General features: G+C 45.3%; 2 protein-coding genes across 4 annotated transcripts in view; one reads left to right on the top strand and one right to left on the bottom strand.

Annotated features, from left to right (window-relative positions):
* Ift25 (intraflagellar transport 25) overlaps positions 1 to 23,793 on the top strand; it is a 78,316-nt gene that overhangs the window by 35,175 nt on the left and 19,348 nt on the right. The window lies entirely within an intron of this gene.
* Positions 168 to 15,014, bottom strand: Dio1 (iodothyronine deiodinase 1). Its single transcript, NM_001257974.1, has 4 exons — positions 14,678 to 15,014; positions 7,248 to 7,391; positions 2,146 to 2,345; positions 168 to 236 (listed from the first exon to the last, which is right to left on the bottom strand). The coding sequence occupies exons 1-4, from the start codon at positions 15,012 to 15,014 to the stop codon at positions 168 to 170; spliced, it is 750 nt and encodes a 249-aa protein (NP_001244903.1).

Genomic DNA, 23,793 nt, shown 5'->3' with positions numbered 1-23,793 from the left:
TTGGTTGGGTGCTATGACCTGTACCTCCTAGAGGGAGTTGTGTGCTTGAATCAGGAAAATCTGAACTAGTGGTTCATCTGGGAACACAAGTCAGAGGCGAAGACAGCTGTGCTGGGAAATGAACTGAGCTGGAAGGAGCTCTCCTGTTGGTCACCTACATCCACAGATTAAGTATGGAGCTTTTCCAGAACACCACGAACTTCCTCAGGATTGTAGTTCCAAGGACCAGATTTACCCTGCAAAAGAGGTCAATCAGGGATTCCTAGATTTCCAACATGTAAGGAATTTGCAGGTCTGGAGCTTGCCGGTGAGACATGAGCCATAGCATCTGTACAGGAGTCATCAGTGCAGCCCAATGAAAGGCAGAGGCAAACTTGGGGTGGATCAGATCCCCGGAAGGTGTGTAGAGCAGCACCAACATTTAACTGGGAGATGTCAGGGCTTTTTGGCGCAGTTGAGAGACAAAGACAGATAAGAAAAGCCTTTATTGTCAGCGTGGGAGGGCTGCTAGTGACTGTGAGGATGCTCAAACAGGAGAAGCTGGAGAATGGCTTTTATGGAGTTGGGCTGTAGGTGGAGATTAGATGACTGGATGGTGTTGGGAGGGGATTGGAGGACCTTTGGGGGCTGGAAGACATGGAAGGTAGTGTAGGAGACATATGCTGTTTGGGGGGGTGTTGGTTTGTTTGTTTGTTTTGTTTTGCTTTTGCGGGGGTAGCGGGGAGTCAGTACCATGTAGAACCTGGTAGAGTCCCATAGAGCAAAACTCATCAGAAGACTTGACAGAGAAGTGGGTGGGAACTAGAGAAAGTAAAGTGACAGTTTTAGGAGGAAAAAAGGCTCTATATACACAAGCTTTTATTCCAGCATCATACCCTCAGACATGCCTTTCTCCGTGGCAGTCCTTGCATTGAGTCCTTCTGTTCCACACCGCTGCCTTCTCTGCCTGTCCAAGCCCTGTCCCTAGCTGACTTCTTCAGCCTCTACTTGGGCAGCTGCCACACCTCCCAGCCATTCCCAGTTCCTGCTCCCTGCAGACCATTCTTCACCCCGTGGCCAAAGGTCTTAGTCAAGTACAGGTCAGATCGTTCCTCTTTCCCCTCAAAATGCTTCTATCGCTTTTCTTTGCCTCTGATGAAGGCCAAACTCCTTGGTCCAGAACCTCCATAGCCTACATGCTCCAGTGCCCTGTCCATGCCCTGCTCTCTATGCACCTGTGATTTTGGCCACCCTGCACCCTCTATTTGCAGTGATTTTCACTCATCATGCTTACTTGGCTGGTTCTTTTTGCTTTCAGGCCCAAACTTGCCTCAGCCTCTGAAATGCCTATGGCTCCTCAGGGCTTGGGAAACCTGCAGTCTGGGAACCACAGCAGTCTTAAGGCCTCACATTGTTCCCTTTACAAATCCTCTGTGGCCAACTCTATGTTATAACAGCAGAATGGAGGTGTCTGGGACTCAATGTTTATTTGATCCACAAAGCAAAAATACATTTACTATTTGGCCTTTTATAAATCCTGCTCCAAATCCTCTGTAGCCTGTCAGCACTTGGGACACTGGGTTCTTACTCTTACTTGAGTCTTTCTTATCTCCAGGCTGTGAGCTCCTTGAGGTAGGGCAGGAGTCATTTTTAATTCATTTTTGGTTTCTAGTACTTACACAGGGACTAGCCCAGGAAGCACTGAATCCTGCCAGGTTAGAACCATGATTAGAGGAGGGTGGAAGGCAGAACCTCTGGCCCTAGCACCATGGGTCTCCAATCAGGCGATGTTAGAATTGAAACCAGAGCTTTCCTAGTGACTTTGAGAGAGTTATTTCCCCTCGCTGAGGATCATTTATAAAAGAGAAACAACAGTTTGTATATCTCAGCTTAACACCAAACAGGGCTGGGCTAGTCATCTGGGTTAGAAGGCAACCAGGAGAATGCAGCTAGGGACTTCGTGAACATCATTTTGTCCCTAGTGAGATGGGGACCAACCACCTCATTTTGCAGAAAAAGAAACTCAGACTCTATGAGGCCAAAGGACCTGTTATGGTCTCATGACTCGCATGATTTGAATCTATATCTGCCCAATGTGAAGCCCTCTTTACCCTTATCCTTTGTTGAATCCCTTGCCCTCCCTGTGCCCCTATCCCAGATCACTACCTTATAGAGGATCCTGCCTTCCTGAAGTACATAGAGCCTCTCAGGCAGGGCTGCATAGAGCTGGCTGCTCTCGTTCTGCATGGTGTCCACCACCACAGGGCACTGGGGGCTCTTGGCCAGCAGCAGGTGGGCTGCCCGCATGCGGTCCTGGAGGTTCTGGTGCTGCCTAATGTCCACATTGTTCTTAAAAGCCCAACCATCTGCAAGAAGAAAGGTCAGGTACTGAGGCCCACAGGCATGTGACATACGTTCTGCATATCATACACCACCCTCTTTTATTGAAGGTCTGAGACAGAGGTGCCCTTAGCCGTGATATGACCCAGTGTCTTATTAGCAGTGAATGTACAAGGTCACCTAGGGACTTACTGATTGATCCAGAGCTAGCCTCAGCTCTTCACTGTGAGATGGTGCAACAGTCACATGCTTCTTGATCATTCATGCACTTATGGATCGCTTGGAGACATTGTTAAAGGAAGATTAGGATTTGATCAGGGGGGAGGGTACTGAGAGTCCAGGATGCCATGACCACTGGTGTGGCAGGAGTCTAGATCAGTGGCCCTCTGAGTGTGTGGTCCGCAGCCCAGCTGAAAAGGGATTATTGTACCTTATAGTAATACAAATTTTCAAGCTCTACATTAGGCCACCCAGAAATGGGACCCAGCAATCTGTATTTTAGCAGCCTTCCTCATGATGCTAAGGCACAGTGAAGTTTAAGAACTACTACTCTATGGCCGGGGAGTTAGCTCAGCAGTGTAAGTGCCTGCCTGGCAAGCATGAGGTTATGAGTTTGGCCCTCCCCTTGCCCCCCCCCCCCAAAAAAAGAACTACTATAGAACCTAGACAACCTCTTCTAATTTCATCACCACAGTATTCTTTCCAAGTGAAAATATGACCATGTCACTCTTCTGCTTAGACCTTGAGTGACTCCCTATCACCTGCATGACTCATTCCAGGGTCCTTGGTGTGGCCCATGAGGCCCTCAGTAGCTTAACCCCACTCCCCCCACCCAAGTACCCAAGTAGTGAGTGAATTACTTTGATTTCTTGACCCTCGTGTATCAGGGCCTTTGTCTGTATATATTCACTTATATGCTATCCCAATCAGGTTATACAGACTGGTCTTTCTGTATATCTCTCTCCTTACATTTTGCAGAGATGCTTTTCTCCTCACCTGGCTAGCCAGCTCTGGTTACTCACATAGTTCCTACCGTCCTCACTGTCACTCATCCTTGAACTACTCCCTCCTTCACAAGATAATAAATTCTGGGGTAGGCCTTGAATCAGGGCCTTTGCTGTATATCCTCACTTGGATGGCACTTAGGACTCCTCTGCTGCTCATAACTTTGAATATGTCTTAGTGTCTTTACTCTCACCATTGGTTGCATTGAAAGTGGTATATTGGAATTAACTCACTAGAATTCTAATGTTTTTATGAGATTACAAATATAACTTTACAGAGTAAGAGGTAAACTGGAAGAAGGATTACAGTATATGGATTATAATACACAGTGTTTGGATTACAATATATTATGTTGGGATTTCAATACTACTAGTTGAAAAAGCAACCATAAACCACTGACCGTCTTTCTGCATTCCTGGGGTGACTGGACCCCAGGCAATGTAGTGTGCTAGGTTCCCTCAGAAGCTACGTGGCCTGTGTTCACAATAATTGCTGCTTCTGTGGGTGATGAAAGTTGATTTAGCTTGCCAGCAGAGGAAGCGCCACCTCCTCAGGGCTTCCATCGTGCTCAGTACCTCTCCCCCAATTAAAGCAGCTCTGCACAGGGATTCCCATCCAGATCCAAATGTCTGCCAGAGCTTAAGGCATTATTACTTATCATCAAAAAAATTTTTTTGTCTTTTTCATTTTTATCAGTACCAGGGATTGAACTCAAAACTGCCTGCTTGCAAGGCAGGCGCTTATGCCGCTGAGCTAAATCCCCAGCCCCTTATCATCAAATTTGATGATGATAACTAGTTTATCTGTACCACCGTAGGGCAGTCTGACCTGCCATTGGCCCATTAGAGCTTCATGGCAGCCTCCCATGGGAGGCCAAGCGGGTTTTTCAGTCCCAAGGGACAGCTGAGAACATGAAAACCAAGAGGGGAGCAGCAACTCACTTCCTTGCTAGAAATGTGCATGTCTTATAAGAAGGAGCTGTGTGTGTCTCCTGTCCTGAACTCCCTGGGCCTGCACAGTCCTGGGCACATGGCAGGTGCTTTTAAATACTGTGTGTGTCTCCTGTCCTGAACTAGCTGGGCCTGCACAGTCCTGGGCACATGGCAGGTACTTTTAAATACTGTGTGTGTCTCCTGTCCGGAACTAGCTGGGCCTGCACAGTCCTGGGCACATGGCAGGTGCTTTTAAATACTGTGTGTGTCTCCTGTCCTGAACTAGCTGGGCCTGCACAGTCCTGGGCACATGGCAGGTACTTTTAAATACTGTGTGTGTCTCCTGTCCTGAACTAGCTGGGCCTGCACAGTCCTGGGCACATGGCAGGTGCTTTTAAATACTGTGTGTGTCTCCTGTCCTGAACTAGCTGGGCCTGTACAGTCCTGGGCACATGGCAGGTGCTTTTAAATACTGTGTGTGTCTCCTGTCCTGAACTCCCTGGGCCTGCACAGTCCTGGGCACATCGCAGGTGCTTTTAAATACTGTTGATTGAATGGTTCTGAGGGAGTGTGGTTGTCCCTTTTTTTTCTTTTGTACCAGGAATCAAACTCAGGACCTCATGTTTGCCAGGCAGGCATTGTGCCACTGAGGTATATCTCTGGCCCTTTGTCCTGTTTTTGTGGTAAAGAAGCAGGCATGAAAGTAAATTGACCACACATGCTAGAACTGGAGTCACACCCAAAGGACACCATCTTCCTACCACACTCTGTGCCTCTGTGTGTTTTCCTGGACAAATGTAATGTGTGAGGGAAAGCAAGGTGATTAATTTGGCCTCAGACCTCACACCTCCCAGGGTTGGTAGACACTGGCTGTGTACATTTTGTTTCTGGGGTCCCAGCCATGCCCAGTCCTGTCTGCCTGATAGAAGCAAGGACCGTGGGGGAAGGAGACAGGGAGGAGGAAGAGCTGCATGTGGTAGGAGGAGCAAGGCCCCAAGGCGGGAAACTGGACCATGTCAAGATGGGGGCAGGAAGCCTTTCCTCTGCAGCTTGAGGTAGACAACTCTAGTTCTAGGAAGGGTTAAACACACATGTCTGATTTCAGGGAACATGTATTAGGAGATAAAGAAGCACTGTTAGTGACAATCCAACCACTCTTACTGCAGTTTGCTGTTCGTTCTTTGGGAGATCAAAGCTGGGTCCTCCTAGGACCTTCTTACTCAAAATGTCCCAGATCAGCAGCCACACCTGGCACTCCCCATCCTGCCAGATCCAGCATCTGCATTTACTCAGATCCCAGGTGATTTTGTGCATACATTAAATTTTGAAAAGTACCTGCCCAGCAGGCTTAAATAAGCTTTGACCTAGTGTATCTGTCAGCTGTGGTGATCTTAGGACTTTGTCTTCTCTTAGCCAGGGATGCCAAAGTCACTGTCCAAGGTCTCTTTTTTTAACTGATGGCTGCTGTTCTCACAGAGTGGAGTGGGGGTTCACAAAGAGACATACTGTGCTTGTGTTTGCTCTCCTATTTCACAGGCTGTTTTTTTAAGGCTTTAAAATGGAAATTTCAAATATACATAGATAGAACAGTGTAGTGAATTTCATGTATCTCTTACCCTATGATAATACTTTAAATTGCCACCATATCTTAATGAGTGCAGAAGCCGCAATTAAATGAAGACAGTATTGAGTTGAAAGTAGCTTTCAAACCTTTGGGGCTGTATAAATCAAGATGTAGCAGGTGTGATGCCGAGCTCTGGAATACGTGTTTTCCATAAACAACCCAGGTAGGTCTGTCACTAAGGGATCCAGGAACCACACTGTGAAAAACATCACTGGACCAACTTGGCTGAAAATTCATCAATGCAGTCTCTGTATACAACCCGTAGACAAGCCAGCAGGGCCAGTATTGTCTAAACAGGTATTCACCTGGTTTGTGCACACCGACAGTGACAAGAAATCCACAGAGTGCTGCAAACTGCACCTCAACCATGTCACAGAGAGATAAATAAATAAAGGAGAGAGATAACATAAATAAAGGACATCAGTTCCTTCTGGCCACACAAGCCCACTCTGCCACCTTAGGATTCGAGAGTTGGGCTAGATTCTTGGGTTCAATCCTCATGAAAATGAGAGAGAGAAGATTGTGTCTGACCATGAGTCAGTACCTGGAGGGACACCTGTAAAGAAAGACTGTCTCACTTTTTCAGCTTTCTCAGCAAGGAACCAGTGTTTCTTGTGGGATGGTGATGATAAGTGACCACCAATTAAGAGCTTGTACAGAGAGGATTCCCACCCCAGACTTAAGTTGGCGACAGCAATGGTTCTCGAGGTACGGTCCCCAGGCTAGCATTGTCAGCATCCTTGGAACACTTCAGAAGTACAAGTTACCAGGCCCATCTCAGAGCCACTAACAGTTTTCTGTAGCCAGTGCTCCAAGGGCTTCCAGTACTTGCCAAAGGTTATGAACTACTGATCCAGGTGATCCATAATGTCCTTCTGAGTCCTAGGCTGTTCTCTCCTGATTTTCCTGTTTATCCATTCAAAATATTGGAATGCAGAGGAACATGGTGGCCCAGGTTTGTAATCCCTCTGGGAGGACACCAAATTCATGCCCTGCCTGGGCAATTTAGTGATATGGCAAGACTCTATCTCAGAATTTAAAAAATGAAATAAAAAGGGCTGGGATGCAGCTCAGTACAAAAGCCTTTGGTTCAATTCCTAGTACCCTCCTACTGGAAAAAACTCAGCATGTTGGAATACTCTCCAGGAAAACCCCATCTCCAGGTTTTTGGAAATATGTGCCTGTTTGAAGCCAGACTGGCATGACCGAGGGGCTGGGAGGTGGTGTGGCCTGGTAAACGGTAGTTCTCCTTCTCCTCCTCCTCTTCTTCCTCTTCCTTGCGCCTCCCCACCTTGAGGGGAAGCTGGGGAGAAGGGAAAGGGGAAACAGTGGGTGGGAAGAAGTAGAGGCAGAGAATCTTTTGGTACCTGAGGCATGTGCTTCTTCAATGTAAATGATGAGAAAATCTGCTATGGGATGGAAGTCTTCAATAAGTCTCTTGAATTGGTCAAATTTGAACATAAACGAAGGTCAGGTGCAACTTCCAAAATTCAGTACCAGTGGCCTGTTGCCTAAAATAAAAAAGAAACCATCGTAAACCAAGAATCCATGTTTCCTTTTGCAGGAGCAATTTCCCTCCTGCATTCGGTGCAGCCATCTTGATTGTCCCCAAGAACAGGCCTCACTGGGGGTGGGACATGTGACCTAGCAGGCACTGCTTAACGACCCTGGAGCCAGCCTCCAGTTCTCCAAACTGAGACAGTTTTATTAGGGGGATCTCAGTGGACCGCTTGCAGACAGGCTGTTGGTGAAATAATGGAGTCCCTTTCATGCAGTTTATCAGGCAAGGTCCCCTCTCTCGTGTGAGGGAGTTGGTAATACTGCAGGGTAAGCCATTTCCCCTATTTTACCGATAAAGAAAGTGAGGTTCATAGACTTGTTCCAGAGCCAGCCATGGGTAGGTCAGTGTGAAGTCCAATGAATACTTGGGCTTTGAAACTCTCAAGTCTATGCTTTCTATTCAAACGCCTCATTTTCCTCATCCACAACTGGACAAAATAGTAATACATGCTTGACAGAATTGCTCTGAGGGTTAAGTAAATTATTATTGATAGGATTTAAAATGTTGGCTAGCTTATAGTAGATCCTCAGTACATACGAGCCGCTGCTGTTAGCTCTTCTTTTTTCCCTGAGCTCTGACCCAGGGAGACAGGAAAGGGCTGCACAGAGGGTGAGGTAGGAACAGAACCTGTTGCAAAATGAAAACAGGCCCTCTGTTGAAAAAATAGGGCCAAGTGCCATTACCTTTATTAAAATCAAAGGCTTGGGGCTGGGAATTTAGCTCAGCGGCATAAGCGCCTGCCTTGCAAGCCGGCAGTCGTGAGTTCGATCCCTGGTACCGATAAAAATGAAAAAGACAAAAAAAAAAAAAAAAAATCGAGGGCTTTCCCTTCTCTTCTGCTGTCTCTCTCTTGACCTGGTACAGCTTTCAGTTGCCATTCAATGTCACATTTCCCAGGCACAAGGAATTATACAAGGTAAAGCCATGGAGCTCAGTGAACACATATGTGTGTGCCTGTGGCTTCAGGCCACCACTTCCTCTTCCCTCCTGCCACATACATGTGCAAGGCAGAAGTGCAGAACCAAGCCAGACCTTGCCTTTCGCACCGACATACCATGCTGGTCCACAGTGTGCAGAGCCATGCTGGACACCCTGACGGGGAGAGGAGACAAGTGGCTTCTCCCTCAAGGTGGCACAGCCACTTTCTAAACTGCACCATGGCACTAAGTCCAGAATGGAGATGACAGCCTCCATGCCCTGCCTCAAGACACTGAGCATTGCCCACACCTTAGGAGTATGGGACCCTGCCTGGGAAGCCAGGGCAGGAGTCTTAATGTAACTCTCTGGCCTTGATAGGATGCCTGTAGGGGGCTGCCAGTGGTTATTATGGCCATAGTTGAAATATTGTTGCACATCTGTACATCTTTTGGATTGTGCCTGGTCCTGCACTGTGACATGGCCACTGTCCCTTGAGCACCGAGACTCTATCTAAACTGCACATAGTTTGAAGTCTGTTTAATGGGGAGACTGGTATAAAGCGAATAAACATAGAAGTGAAGTTATTTCAAATAGTGACAAGTGTTATGCAAGAGACTGTAAAGGAGTGTCCTGCTTTATACAGGGGGTTCAGGGAGGGCCTCTGGGGAGCTGCCATTAATCAGAAATGAAGGTTAGCAAAGAACCAGCCAGGGGCAAAGGGAGAAGGGCTGGTAAAGAGATGCTGTCTATAGAGTCCCCAAGGAGGAACAGAGCTTAATGTGTTCTAGGCCTGTCAAGATGGCTGGAACCAGGCAGGAGGAGCAACAAGACAGATGATTGAAGAGGGAGAAACCAGCACAAGAAGCTCTCATGAGCCTTGGTGAAGAATCCAGGTTTCATTCTAGGTGTAAAGGGAAGTCATGGAAATATAAATTGTTGCAATTTTGGCTGCCTGGTTCCTGGGTCTCCTTTCTAGTTGGAGTTCCCTCTTTTGTGGGCTATTGATGAAGGAGTGTGCCACCTTTGCTCACTGGAAGATACAGGGGTGAGGTGCACACTTTGCCCCCAACAGCCAGGGTACAGGCGCAGATCCCTGATTCAACCTTCTCATATAGATTACTTTTTCCTGTAGTACTAGAGATTGAACCTAGGGCCTCGAACATGCTAGGCAAGCGCTCTGCCACTGAGCTACATTCTCAGCCCCACCTGCACCCCTGTCATTGCCCTTTAGAGGCTGGGTCTTACTAACTTGCCCAGAGTGATCTTGAACTTGCAATCCTTCTGCTTGGGGCTCGGTCTCTCTCCTGCCTAGTCTCTCTCCTGGCATTACAGATCAGCCTGCTTCAATCTTTGATCCTTGAATCACTGAGATGATAGGATTCACTCATAGATGGTGCCCCAGGGAAATGTAGTGATGGGCTTGCATGACTACAGTGATAGGAGAATCCAGGTCTTACTGCTGATACTAAAAAAACTGCCCGCATCCAAGGCTCTAGTTTTGTTGATTCTGGAGGAGCTCCCAATTTCCAGTATTTTGCTTTGTGTATGTGTGTGTGACTAAAAAAACCAAGGTGAGCTTCTGTTACTTGCAAACCAGACCCCTGACTGCGATAGTAGGGCTTACAATGATCAGGTTCACACTGGAGGTCACTCCATCTTCTCAATGAAGATCTGAGTGCGAGAATGAAAGTGGAGGAGGCAGGAAAGGGGCATTGGAGAATTCCCGTGCAAGAGGACAGGAGCCAGGCATGTATGTAGGCACAGAGTAGGTGAATTAACAGAGCTTGCTGACTGCTGAGAACTAGGGGACACCTAGCTGGCTGATAGTTTATTTGGTCAGCTGTGCATCCCTCTTGCTCTGGAAGGGACCTAAAGAAACTTGCATATATAAGAAGTTATTAAATAGAAATTAAGGAAAATATAATCCCCCTCTCCGAAGGCACAGAACAGGAGGGGAAAATGGAATACACACATACATGGGCTGTAAGTTTCCATGCATTTATCATAAGTGCTATATTTAACTCTGAGTTTCCTAGTGGCCAAGTAAAAAGAAAAGCAGTTAGTGATGTATCCCTAACCCTCAGTCTGTAACTAGTAGGAGGTAAGCTGGTTTCTCTGGGATGTGAAGCTATCTTGCCTTTGGCTCACAGCTTGTTTGCATGGGGGGGGCCTTGAGAGGTAATGATTGGTTTGGCCCTGCTGGCTGATTGTACGATTTCGCATCCATGTGACAGGAAGGCCCAGGCCTCAATGGGAGGCTCCAAGGTCAGTCATGGACTGGCTGGTCATTGGACTGTAGTGACACCAGGGAGTCACTCTTTAAATAAGGAAAGTCCAGGCTTCAGGTCAAGACCAATTCTAAATATTAACTGTCTGGAATTTTGTTCTTTATTGACAAAAAATTCAACATCTACTGATTAGGACCCTGCAAGGGACAGAGACATTTGTTTAATTATTTATAAATGTGGCTGGTACAGTGATCAAAGTTGAGGGCAAAGTTTCAACTTGATTCCACGTTTCCTGGGAGCAGAGAGGAAGATGGAAAGGGGAGGGTGGCTCGGCAGAGGTCCGGCCCCCTGCCCATGTCCACAGGGCAGAGAACCCTCTTTTAAGAATGTCGGATGAGGGCTGGGGATTTAGCTCAGTGCATAAGCACCTGCCTTGCAAGCAGGTGGTCATGAGTTCCATCCCCGGTACCAGGGAAAAAAAAAAAAAAAAAAAAGAATGTCAGGTGAAGACCGTCAAGTTGTATAAATGGGAAAAGAGTTTCATAATAGAGCTGGATTTGGATGCATCCTCCTGACTGCCAGGGCCAGTAAATTAGCCCCCATGCCAGGCTCTCTCAACAGAGAAATCCTATTGATAGTTACTAGATAACACTGCATTGGTCCACTTGGAGATCTTTCAGGAGATTTTAAACAGGAGCTGCAGTACATTTGAAATCTAAGTAGCCAGCAAATAAATCACTTGTAAGTTGCTTTCTGCACATGATGCCAATTAATCAGTATTTTGCTGTGTGTGCACATGCGTGTGCTACTGCACAGGACATACACGGGACAAGAAGTGGCTGAGAATCTCTCAGAGCCCCTGATGTCTTACGCACACTGAAAGCACACCCCTGGGGATCCAGAAGGCAAGTTGTGACTTACTAAGTCTATCACCTCTTTGGGTCTTTACATCTGAAAAGTGAGAGTTGTTTTTGGTTACCTATAAAGGAGCTGCTAGGTCCACACCCGGGGTTCTAGTTTTGTTAATTCTGGGGAATTCTTAACTTCTTTCTAATGTTTTGCTTTATAGGTATAGGGGTGGGGGGGGTGACTAAGGAAACCAAAGTGAGCTTCTGTTGCTTGCAAACCAGAGGCCTGACTGCCTCAGTAGGACTACATAATGACAGGTTCACACCAGGGGTCATCCTGGCTTCCTCCTGTCTGGCTCCACAATGAGTTCAGAATTTATATCCAAAATATACAACAGAGAATTTTAATGGCTTGGCATTTCTCAAGTAGTTACAGGGTGTCTTTCTAATAAGCAGATCTGATCATGTTACCTCTCTTGGAAAACCCTTCCAGAACTCACTGGCACCCTCAGATCAAGTCCACTTGGAGGTAAGATCCCGAAGTCTGCCTGTGCCCCGGTCCCTGGCGATATGCTCAGCTTCATCTTTAAAACCTCCCTGCCTCTTGCACCTCATGTCCATCAAACTGAACAGTGCTCCTCTGCATCCTGAGGCTCTGTGTTCCTCACGTGTGTTCTGCCCTCTCCCTAAGTCTTCCCGGTCCTTGGATGCTCAGCTGTCCTCCAGGCAGCCTTTCCTTGGCCACCTCTTTGCCCCACTCAGGAGAGGGTCCTTCCCCAGAGCCCTCTGCTACCCTCTCTTGCTACTTTCTCGCTCGGGGTCTTGAGGTCTTTGAGGCAGAGGCCAGGGATGTTTGTTTCTGAACTGCCAGTGCCTGCTTCAGGCGACTGTTAAGTCAAAGTGTTGAAAGTAAAGGCCAATTGGTCAGTAAAGGGCTTTCATGTGGCTCCTCTCCTCCTCGTTCTGTGGGATTAGAGACAAACTGAACTCCTTCTAGCTGAATGTGGGCAACTAAGCGATGCCAGTGAATTCCGTGAAATGGCCCTAAGGCAAGTTGGTCTTCAGGGAACTGATCTTCAGATGACTGACACTGGGTTGGCACATCCTCCTGTTCTGTCACAGTGCCTGGCACACAGCAGCCACACCATAAAAGCCAGTTGTTACTCACATTGCTGTTATTATCAGTGGTTATTTGAACATTCACTGAAAAATTGAGATCTTTCATGTACTGTGGTTTAAAATCATGAATGAACAAAAGAAAGAAAGAAGAAAACAATTATCCTTTTTTACTTAAAGCACTCTTCTTTCCCACACTACAAAAATCCTACTCATCCTTCAAGGCCTAGTTCGCAAGCCGCCTCTTCCAGGAGGCCTTCTGACACCATGTCTCCACAGCCCCTTCCATCCCACAGGACCTTCAGGATTCATTGCATCATCTGTTGTGTGGAGCCATAAAGTCCTTGAGCCAAGGAGCAGACTTTTACCTGAGGGCCTGGCGTACTGGAAGTGCCGTCTCGGGAATGCGCACTGAGGCACGCTGGGATTCCTGTCTGAGCTGTCACTCCCTGGCTGTGTTACCTCAGCCTCTCAGTTCTCCATCCCCTTCTACGACGAGAGGCTTGGAGAAGGTCAGCGATTCCCAAAGAGTGTTCTCGGGAATCGGTACAGTGAGCATAGGCATTTCCTCAGGTGGAGAGGGGAGTATGTGCCTGTTAGCAAAGCCAGTCAGGGCTGTGTTAAGCAAAGATTTTTTTTCATGTTCTATGTATTTGCTTTTAAGCTTCAGGGTTTCTCAGAGCCTTTTATATACGTACGTGTATTATGAATTCCCAGAAGGATAACAGAGAGTGTGAACTCTTTATGGTGAAACGTATCTAGGGGGCTGGGGTTCCAAAGAACATGTGAGGAGAACCAGGTCAGCCAGCTGCCTCAAGGGCCTTGTGAGTGTCTGCTGCTGGCCCAAGGTAGCACGCTGAGTACGGCCAGCTGAGGAAGGTCAGACACAGCCCTCACCTCAGCCTTCCCGCTGGGCGGGGAGCTTCAGTAGCCAGATGCTAGACAGGAAGAACAGCATCTGAAGAGAGCTGCAGACGGGGAGCCTGCATCCAGAGCAGACAGAGAGCACAGTAACCACAGGGATCCGGGGGGTCAGCAGAGTCACGGACAGTGCCCAGGAGGGTACCCAGAGGCACAAAGATGGAGGACACTGGGGCATAGAGAAGAGTGTTCTGACCAACCAGTATCGACAGGGCACAGAGAGGACAGCACAGGAATAAAGAGGCCCTGCATCTACCTCAGGAAGTGAGTGCATGTGAGGCCTTGGGGGTGAAGCCAGGGGAAAGGTCAGAGCCTCACCCCTGGAACCTTGGATGGCAGGCTGAGCCTGGGCCTCACTCCAACTGCAGATGGGGCCTGCAGACAGCGCTGGGCTGGGGGCAGGGTACCTCAGAGAAGAGAATCAGGCAGCCACCTAACTGTGGATGGGGAAAGAGTGAGACAGAGGGAAGGAGGTCCTGGTAAGGAGAGAAGCTGTGAAGACAAAACAGAACTGAATGGCGAGCTCTTCAAGAACCTGCATACGTGGTGCTGGTTTGCCTGGACCTGGAGGAGGGAAGGAGTGAGAGGGAGGAAGGGGGAGAGATCAAGTGCTTACTGAGCAACTGCCACACATCTGTGTGAGGCCCAGGACACAACCCGGCCGGAGTTACAGTCTCCACCACACAGTCTGCAACGAGCGAGGGCAGTACCCCTAAGTCAGTATCCACACACGATTGCAAACGGAGGTATTTTTAATAAAAGCACAAGCTGTTCATCAAGCCCATAGGAGGGGAACCAGGCCTGTGGAAGTTAGGATAGGCTTCTTGAGAGAGGTGCCTCTGGGCGGGGGATCCAACTTAACGGCACAAGCACCTGCCTGGCAAGCTCCAGGTCATGAGCTCCGTCCTCAGTACAAAAAAGAAGAAAAGATGTGCCCCAAGTGGAAGTGTGAGGATGAAGAGGATTTCAGCAGACACAGGTGGGAGCAGAACAGACCTCACAGTAAGAATGATATTCAAGGGGGTGAGGGTTACAGTGAATGGCTTGTGGTTTGAGTGGCTGGAAGGCACTGGTGCCACTCAGAGAAACAAGATCCCAGAGAACTCCCAGGACCCTGAACCCCCAAAAAGCAGCAGGTAGAGCAGCAGTGGAATTCCCAGCCCACCTCTCCATCCCCCTCTGAAACCCTGCACCAGGCTCCTGACCGTGCATGAAGTCCCAGATGGTGCGCTTCTCTCCTGAGAGGCAAACCACCGAGCAGTCTGGGGCCAGCCCGCCAAGCTCCGCTGTCTCCTCCAGCCGCTGCCAGCGGACCTTCAGGATGAACCAGAAATACTGGGTGCTGAAGAAGGTCGGGATCCAGTTGTCATGGCTGAACTGGGGGTTCCTGGTCATCCCAGTCTTCTCGCCCATAGCCAGGATGCTCTTCTTGATTCTCTCTGGAAACAGTGTCATTAGCACTTTGCCCATGGCTACCTCCACAGCCACCTGCACGAGCACCCAAAGCCTCTTCAGCCACAGGCCTGGCCAGGTCAGCCCCATCTCTGTGGCACAGCTGGTGCAGGCTCTGAGGCTGGTGGAAAGGGAGTCTGCAGCCAGGCACTGCAGGGCGGGGCTGAGCAAAGGTACGGAGCAGAGCAGCCAACCCCAGACCAGAGACAGGTGTCAGGGGGAAGGTGTTTGCCTTCCTGTCAGTAAAGCAGAAGATTCTGAACCAGCCGCACAAAGGTCTGTCCTAACTTACTGTCATTTCAGATTCTGTGCCTTAGCTTTTGAGACAGCTTTGAATTGGGACATTGTAGATCTTAAATTCTGCCTTTAAGCTTTAAAAACAAATACTTAAAAAGATCCACACTTAAAGAGATCCTGTTTAAAGATCATATTGCAAGTAAATAGCTTCTAAAATTAATTACTCTTTTAATAAGATAAATGATTCTTCCACTAAAAAAGTATAGTTTTCTGGCTCACAGCTTTTGGTTGGTGATTGAATATTTCTAGAGGCCTTGCCAGAGAATAAGGATGTAGACCCACTTGGGGCAGGGACAGACCTGAGGTCATCCCCAAGATTTGGGACCTGTAACCCCCTTAGCACCTCTCTGCTGTCCAAGAGGTTCTGTTCTAGTGCAGAGAAGGGGCACGTAAACAGAAAATTACCATTTACTATGTTGGGGGAGAGGCAGAGGATGGGCGTGGCTAGGGGAGTGTGGAGAAGGGCTGCTAGTTCTTTTTTTTCTTTTTTATTTATTTATTTATTTATTTATTTATTTAGTCTTTTTCCTTTTTAGCGGTACCAGGGATCAAACTCAGGACTGCCTGCTTGTAAGGCAGGTGCTTATGCCGCTGAGCTAAATCCCCAGCCCCTGGGCTGCTAGTTCTTTCAAAGAGGTCAAGAGGACTTCCCCTGAGGCAGGGATGTCTATGCTGAAGCCAGAAAGACAGTAAGCAGTCAGCCGGGCAAAGGAGGGGCCGCAGTCCTGTGGGGAGGAAGTGCAGCGCCAGACTCCGAGGTGGAAGCTCGGAGGTGGAGGGTAAGGCAGTTAAAGCCGCTTCTTTTTGAAATGGGAACTGAAGCCTAGAAAAGGGGAAGCGTCCTGCCCGCAGCCAGGTCTGGTCTCAGTAATCTCTAGGTATTAGGTCACCCCTCCCCAAAGCATTCACATACCTAAACAGAAAGGGCGGTTGGTACAGGAGACCTGAACCGTGGCAGGAAAGCTGGCTACCACTCCAAAAGGTGTTGACCTAGGCCCTGGGGTCTAATAATCTACTACATTAACTTTTGTTTTATTTTTTGAGACAAGGTCTCACTGTGTAGTTCAGTTTGGCCTTGAACTCACTGTGTAGCCCAGGCTGTCCTCAAATTTACAGCAATCCTCCTGCCTCAGCCTCTAGGCTGCTGGGATTACAAGCATATGCCGCCACAGCCAGTTTACATTAACTTTATTAAAGAAGGAATAAAAAAAGTAGCTCCAAAAGATGTTCCGTTTTGGAGCATTTCATTGCAATGCCTAGTGTGGTACTTACAAAATATAGCACTTGACTCTTACGTGCAGTGTTTTTTGCCAGATACAAAGAACTCCTCGTATATCCTTGAGTCGTTCAGGCTTTTATTTTCTTTTTCTCACTTTTTAAAATTTTGTTTTCCAAGTTTTATTTTCTAATAGGTCTATCTTTCTCTCTTTTTTTTTAAGACCACTTTTAGGTTCGCCTCAAAATGGAGCAGAAAACATAGAGTTTCCACATACTCCCCACTGTCAGACACACACATCTCTCCTTTATCAACACTCTGTATGGAGTGGTAATGTTTGACAATCAGGGAACCTCAGCAGACACAACGTAACAACCTTGTGTCCTCAGGGTTTGCTGGAGTTCACTCTCAGAACTGTCTTTCCATGGGTTTGGACGGGATGTATAATGACAGGTATCCTCATTACAGTATCACGTAGAGTAGTTTTGGAACTGTGACTCCACATCCATTGCTTACACCCAAGAAGGCCAATGACTCAGTTTGTAGGGGGAGGAAAAAGATATATTTAGAAAATATATACCAACAAAGAGCATCCTGCTTAGGGTTTGCAGGCACAAGACTTAGTGTAGGGAGGAGTATTAAACAGGCATGAGCCAGGGAAGTTCCAAAGCCCAAGGCAGCTCCACATTTCCCAGCTGTTCTTATTTGTTGGTCACTATGTATTCTAGGCTGAAAAGTTACAGTTACAAAGTCTTATGACACGTGTCCATTTAGTTCCTTTCCCCAGCAACAGTTAATCATTACTAGGATCCAAAAGGCATCTTTTCTCTGGAAACTGAGATGATAGCAAAAGGCTACTTTTCCCTCAGGAGGACAGTGGAAGAGATAGTGAAAAGGAACTTTTCCTTGAACTACAGGGAGATGACATTCACCGGAGAATAGTTTTTTACCTACTAGGTGTCTTCAGTTACAGCAAAGCTGGGGGAAAATACTAATGCATTTCCCAGATGTGTGACTCCCACTTTTTTTTTTTTTTGAGACAGAGTTTTTCTAAGTCATTAAGTAGCCAGGCTGGTCTCTGGGTTCATAATCCTGTTGCCTCAGCCTCCCCCAGTGTTGGGATTACAGGTATGCACCACCACTCCTGACTCCAGAATTAGTGAATTTTAAAAGTCAACTAAGGGCAAATGGACCTGAAGGGTTTACTTAGGATCTTCCAGGTTAATACTGCTACTGGCCTAAAAATCTCTGGTTCTTTATTTATTGTTTCTGCATACCCCAACCCCTCAGCAAACACTCATCTTTTTACTGTCTCCATAGCTTCACCTTTTTGAGAGTATCAGATAGTTGGGGTCATGCTGTATAAGCTTTTCCACATTGGCTTCTTTTACTTAGTAATATGCAATTAAGTTTCTTTCAAATCTTTACCACTTGATAGCTTATTTCTTTTTGTGCTAAATAATGTTCCATTGTCTGGACATACCACTCATCTGCTAAAAGACACTCATCTGTCCACTCATCTGCTAAAAGACATATTTATTGCTCTCAAAATTTTACAATTATGCCAGCACTTGGGAGGCTGAGGCAGGAAGATCATTGTGAGTTCGAAACTGGTCTGGGCTACAAAGTCAGTTCAAGGCCAGCTGAAACTCATAGTGAGACCCTGTCTCAAACCAAATTGACAATTATGAACAAAACTACTCTAAATACAATGTGCAGACTTTTGTGTGGATATAAGTTTTCAACTCATTTGATGATACCAGTAAGCATAATTGCTGAATTGTATGATGAGTATGTTTAGATTTGCAAATAACCACCACCCTGACTTTTAAAATGGCCCTGCTATTTTGCATCCTTGTCCTGTTGTTCTACATCTTTGCTAGCATTTGGATGTCAGTTTTTGCATTTTTGCTACTCTGATACTTGTATAGTGGTAGCTCATTTTAATTGCCATTCTTTAATGCCTATGAGACTGAGCATCTTTTTACTTTCTTTTTTTTTTTTTTTTTTTTGTCTTTTTTGTTTTTACCGGTACCAGGGATCGAACTCACGACTGCTTGCTTGCAAGGCAGACTCTTATGCCCCTGAGCTAAATCCCCAGCCCCTGAGCATCTTTTTATATAGAGACGCTCCTGCTCCTCAACTTATGATGAATCTATGTCCTGATAAACTCCTTGCAGGTTTAAAATATCCTGAGCTGAAGATGCATTAATACACCTGTGATAGTTAACTGTGGTGTACATATGAACGAGAAATGCCCAGCTGACTGATTTAGCAGTTCTGGGTATATCTGGATGACTGACTGAGGAGGGAGGACTCACCCAGGAGACGGGTGGCACCAACCAGTAGGCTTGTGGCCTGCATGGCATAAAAGGAACAGAAGCTTCATGTTTGGGGTGTACACTTAATGTGCTCATTGTCTTCACATTAAACAAGTAAAAGAAATTTTTTAAAAGGGAGAGAAAAAAATCTCACATCTTATTGTTTTGGGGAGCTCTTTGCCATCACCTCTGGAGGTCTGTGTCTGTGCTTCCAATGCAGATTCTTCAGCCTTGCAGTGCAGACTCTTCAACCTTCCAACATTACAGTTCCTTTCCAAAGCATTCCCCAAATGGCAATGGTGAAGAGAAATCTTCACAGTAGCTGAACTTTGGCCGGTGTACCTGGTCATATATTTTGCCTGAAAGGAAAAATGTCCAGATGGGCAAGTATATACTGATTCATGGGCTATTGCCAGAAGTCTGGCTGGCTGGTTAGAGACTTGGAAGAAACACTACTGGAAAACTAGTGACACCAATAAGCTCATGAACAAAATGGCCATGATGGCAGAGATGGAAGTTATTCATGGGCTCAACAATATAGACTCGCCAGGGATGACTTGGTTTTGGGCACTGCTGAATGCCCAATATGCTCCATGCAGAGACCAACACTGAGTCCTTGAGATGGCACCATTCCCTGGGGTAGTCAGCCTGCAGCCTTGTGTCTGGTTGACTATATTGGACTGTTTTCATTATGGAAAGGGTTGCACTTTGCTCTTACTTCCATAGACACTTATTCCTTGTATGAAATTTTTTTAAAAGCAGGGTAATTTTTTTTTTTTGGTACTGGGGATCAAATTCATAACCACACACTTGCAAAGCAGGCACTTATGCCACTGAGCTAAATCCCAAGCTCCTGGATTTTTCTTAATGGTAGCAAAATTTATTAAAGGTAGGAAAAAAAACCAGATTCTGCAGAATTACTATCTTAATTACTTTTTTCTCATTGTTGAGACAAAATACCTGATGCCCAAAATGAAGGAAGGAAAAGTTTATTTCTTACTATTTTGGAGTCTTCAGTCCATACTTAACTGGCTCCAAGGGGCAGGGTGGTGTGGTGGGCCACTGTTTATGGGCATCACAAATAGCAAGAGGGAACAGAGTACAAGAGAGATATACCTTCTTCATGCTGTTACACTGTATGCTAGCTCCACTCTGGGGCAGGTATAGCACTCATACCACCAGTCCAAGCACTAGACAGTGAACCAATCACAAATGCTAGATTTGGTTGCATCCATGATTGCATGAGGCTTGGGGGAGGCATCCTGAACATAAACCATAACAATAAATTTAGTTCAAGTAGAAGTAAAAGAGAAGAGCAGCCTACAGTGTGAGGGTGGACCACCGTGGAAGGGAGCACATGGTAGCCTTCAGGCATGGGTTTGTCTTCCATGTAAGGCTTCTGCCACAACCACCATCCATCAACTCACAGAATGCCTTATCCCCCATCATAATATATCACACAGCATTGCTTCTGAGCAAAGAACACATTTCACACAAAAGATGTAAGGCAATGGGCTTGTGCTTATGGAATTCATCGGTCTTATCTTGTTCCTCACAGCCTAGAAGCAGCTGGATTGATAGATAGATGGAATACCTTTCTAAGATGCAATTGCAATACCAACTAGGTAGCAAAGTTTTTCAAAAGGCTGTATATACTTTGAATCAGTGTCCACTATATGGTACTATGTCTCCCATAGCCGGGGTTAGTGAGTCCAGGAATCAAGAGATGGAATGTGCGAATGGTACCACTCACCATTATCCCTAGTGATGACCTGCAAAACTGCTGCTTCCTGTTGTCCTGCTGACTTAGAAGTCTTAGTTCCAGAGTAGAGAAGACTTATACCAGGCAGTACAATCGATTCAATTGACCTAGATGTTACACTTTCTCCTGGTTGTTTTGGGATCTTCAAACTTCTAAGTAAAGAAGCTGAAAAGGGACTTGCAGTGTTGACAGGGGTAACTGACCCAGACTACCAAGGAGAAATTGAACTATATTACTCCACCATGGAGGAAAGGAAGAAAATAATTGGAGTTCAGGAAGTGAAATCCTTTATCCATGCCCTGTTATTAAGGTCAGTGGAAAACTACAACAAACCAATTCAAGCAGAATGATAAATGCCCTCAGAAACTTCAGGAGTGGGTCCTTCCATTAGGAAAAGAACCAAGACCTGCTGAGATACTTGCTGAAGGCCAAGGGGATACAGAATGGGGAGTAGAATATGGTTATAAATACCAACTAGGACCTTGTAACCAGTACAGAAATGAGGATTATAACTGTAATAGTTCTCTCCTATTTTATATTGTTAATATGCTTCCTTTATAACATAATGTTGATAGATTTAATATTGGCTCTTAATTATTGCCAAGCCTATAATATGATGCTTAAATTATGAAATGTTGGGAGTAAGCATTACCCAAATAAAACTTGCTTTCTGATCTGGGGAGAGACTGTTTACTTCTGTTGGTGTGCAAGATAGTTGCACCATGTTAGGCATAATTATTATTATTATTTGTGTGTGTGCACTGAAGACTTTTTATTTTCAGGCCTTTAGACTTTGTGAGTGACACAGAAACCAGGCCCAGGGTGAAGCCATGCTGTCCCCTCAGGAGTTGCCCCTGTGCAGGCCAACGCTCCTTAGCAGGTTACCCAGAGGTATGAGAAGCAGTGCCATAAGAGGAGCTTTTGAAAACACCAGTGGTTATCCTATTTTTAGAATTTTTTTTATTATTTTGAAGGTAGTAAAATACCACAGAACAAGATAGAACAAAGCCAATTTAGACAGTGCAGTGAAATTGGTACAGACCTTCACAGCAGGTTACTGGGATAACAATAATAGGTATCACAGTATATCTTGTTATCTTCTCAGTAGTTGTTCTTGCAATCAGATATAGCAAAGACAAAGAAAATACAGAACATTATAGAACTTATCAAAACAGAATATTGACTAGAACAATACCACTAATCAGAATAAAACAAAACAGTGATAAAAATATTTTCCTTCAAAGAGATGGTAGAAGGAAATCCCCCTTATTTGCCATATTGCATATGGTCAGCCTCCCAAGAGTTCTCCTATTTTTACATTTGAGCCTGCTTTCCACTTTTTTCTTTGTTTTCTTTTCTTTCTTTCTTTCTTTTTTTTTTTTTTTGTCTTTTTCCTTTTTATGGGTACCGGGGATCGAACTCACGACTGCCTGCTTGCAAGGCAGGTGCTTATGCCTACTGAGCTAAATCCCCATCCCCTTTTGTTTTGTTTTCATGGCTGAGTTGAAGTTTTATTGTTCTTTCCTTAACACAAGCCAACATCTACCTTAAAGAATGAAATGCAGGGAACAGCTTTTGTGGCCAGAGGTGAAGCTTCCCTGAGGACCACAAACCTCTGACCACTCCTACTGGATGCTGCCTGCTCAGCATAAAACATACAGCCCAGGGCTTTCCAGTGCTGCCCTGGTGCCTTTCACACTACTCTGCACCACTGGAAGCATAGTTATGAGCTTACTATTGTATCTGGAGACTGTGCTCACTTCAGCAGCACATATACTATTGTGTCTGAAGACTAAATAGGGCTTAAGGAAATGTGTCTGGTTGTCAGGCTGACAAGGGGTGGATTGTGATAGTTAACTGTGGCATCAACTTGAATCAGAAATGCCCAACTGATCGGTTTAACACAGTTCTGAATGTGTCTGGATGATGAACTCTTTAAAGAAGGACGATCCACCTCAGGTGTGGTGCACCAACCGAAAGATTTTTAGCTTAGAGGAAATAAAAAGGGAAAGAACAAAGAAGTCTTGCTTTTGCTTCCAGCCTTTCACCACTCCCTTTAAACGTCCATCTCCAGATGTCCAGTGCAGGCTCTTCAGCCTTCTAATGCAAACTCTTCAGCTTCCAGATATGGACTTGCACAGGACTCTGCAGTGAGTTCCAGGTCCCACCTTTGACTGAATCCTCCAACTCTTCAGTGCACAGAAGGCTCTTTTGCAGCCTACCCAACTCTGGAGGCAGCCATTATAACCCTGCCATGTAAATGACACATATGTAAATAATATTACATTAAATATATTCCACTAGTGAGCCCCAACTGATACTACCAAACATCATAGCATGGTTTCTACTGAGTGTGTGTCCCTTTTGTAGTATCATAAGTTTAAAAATTTTAAATGGAACTATAAGAAGTCAAAAAATATCTATACTTACTTGCTATTTACATGTTTTCTTAGATGAAACATTTGTTCATATCTTTTGTCCATTTTTAAATCATTTTCATTTTCTTTCTATTTTTCATTTTATTACTGTTGAGTTTGTTCTGAGAGACTACCCTGTTGTTCTACTATGACTTGAAGAAACTATTTTTCTGCAATGTATTACCTTTTCTCCTTTGTCAAATTTCTGCTGACTGTATTTATGTGGATCTATTTTAGAGTTCACTATTCTTTTTTTTAAATTTTATTTAAGGAGAAAAAGAAAAAAACAGAAAAAGGGTACAAGTTATGCAGAATTTCAAAAAAATAAACTGTAGGAAATCACTAGTTAATAGATTACATATTGTCATCTTAGAAATAGTTGTTCAAGTTACAAAATTAAAGCATATAAAGTGGATATTCAAACAGTGAGACTGCAAACAGTTCTGCTCAATGATCCAAAAAAACACAGTAATATCATTGTCTATCTTATACACTTAAATATACCTGCAGTTATATAATTTAGAGCACTATCTTTTCCTCTCTTTTGTACAATGACTATTACACATTTTGGGTTTTATTACTCCCACAGTTCTTATTACTTTTTTTGAAGAGAATAAAACCAAATGTGACATAACAAAACAGAGTCAGTCAAATCAAAAGGATGGACATAGTACATGATGGAAAAACAGAATACAAGGTGATCAACAATGGTTACCATAATGCCTCTTGCTATCTTAAAAAGAATTGCCTATATAATCAGTTATAATATAATTGAACAAAACAGTAAAGAACAAAACCAATAAAACCAAAATATTGGAGACATTACAGGTCTTCAAAAGAAGATAATAGTTAAACC

This window comes from Cavia porcellus, unplaced genomic scaffold (genome assembly GCF_034190915.1).
Source record: "Cavia porcellus strain 051 isolate PalLab524CR breed Dunkin Hartley unplaced genomic scaffold, mCavPor4.1 scaffold_25, whole genome shotgun sequence".
Taxonomy (NCBI): Eukaryota; Metazoa; Chordata; class Mammalia; order Rodentia; family Caviidae; genus Cavia; species Cavia porcellus.
This window is presented reverse-complemented; position numbering and strand designations above follow the sequence as displayed.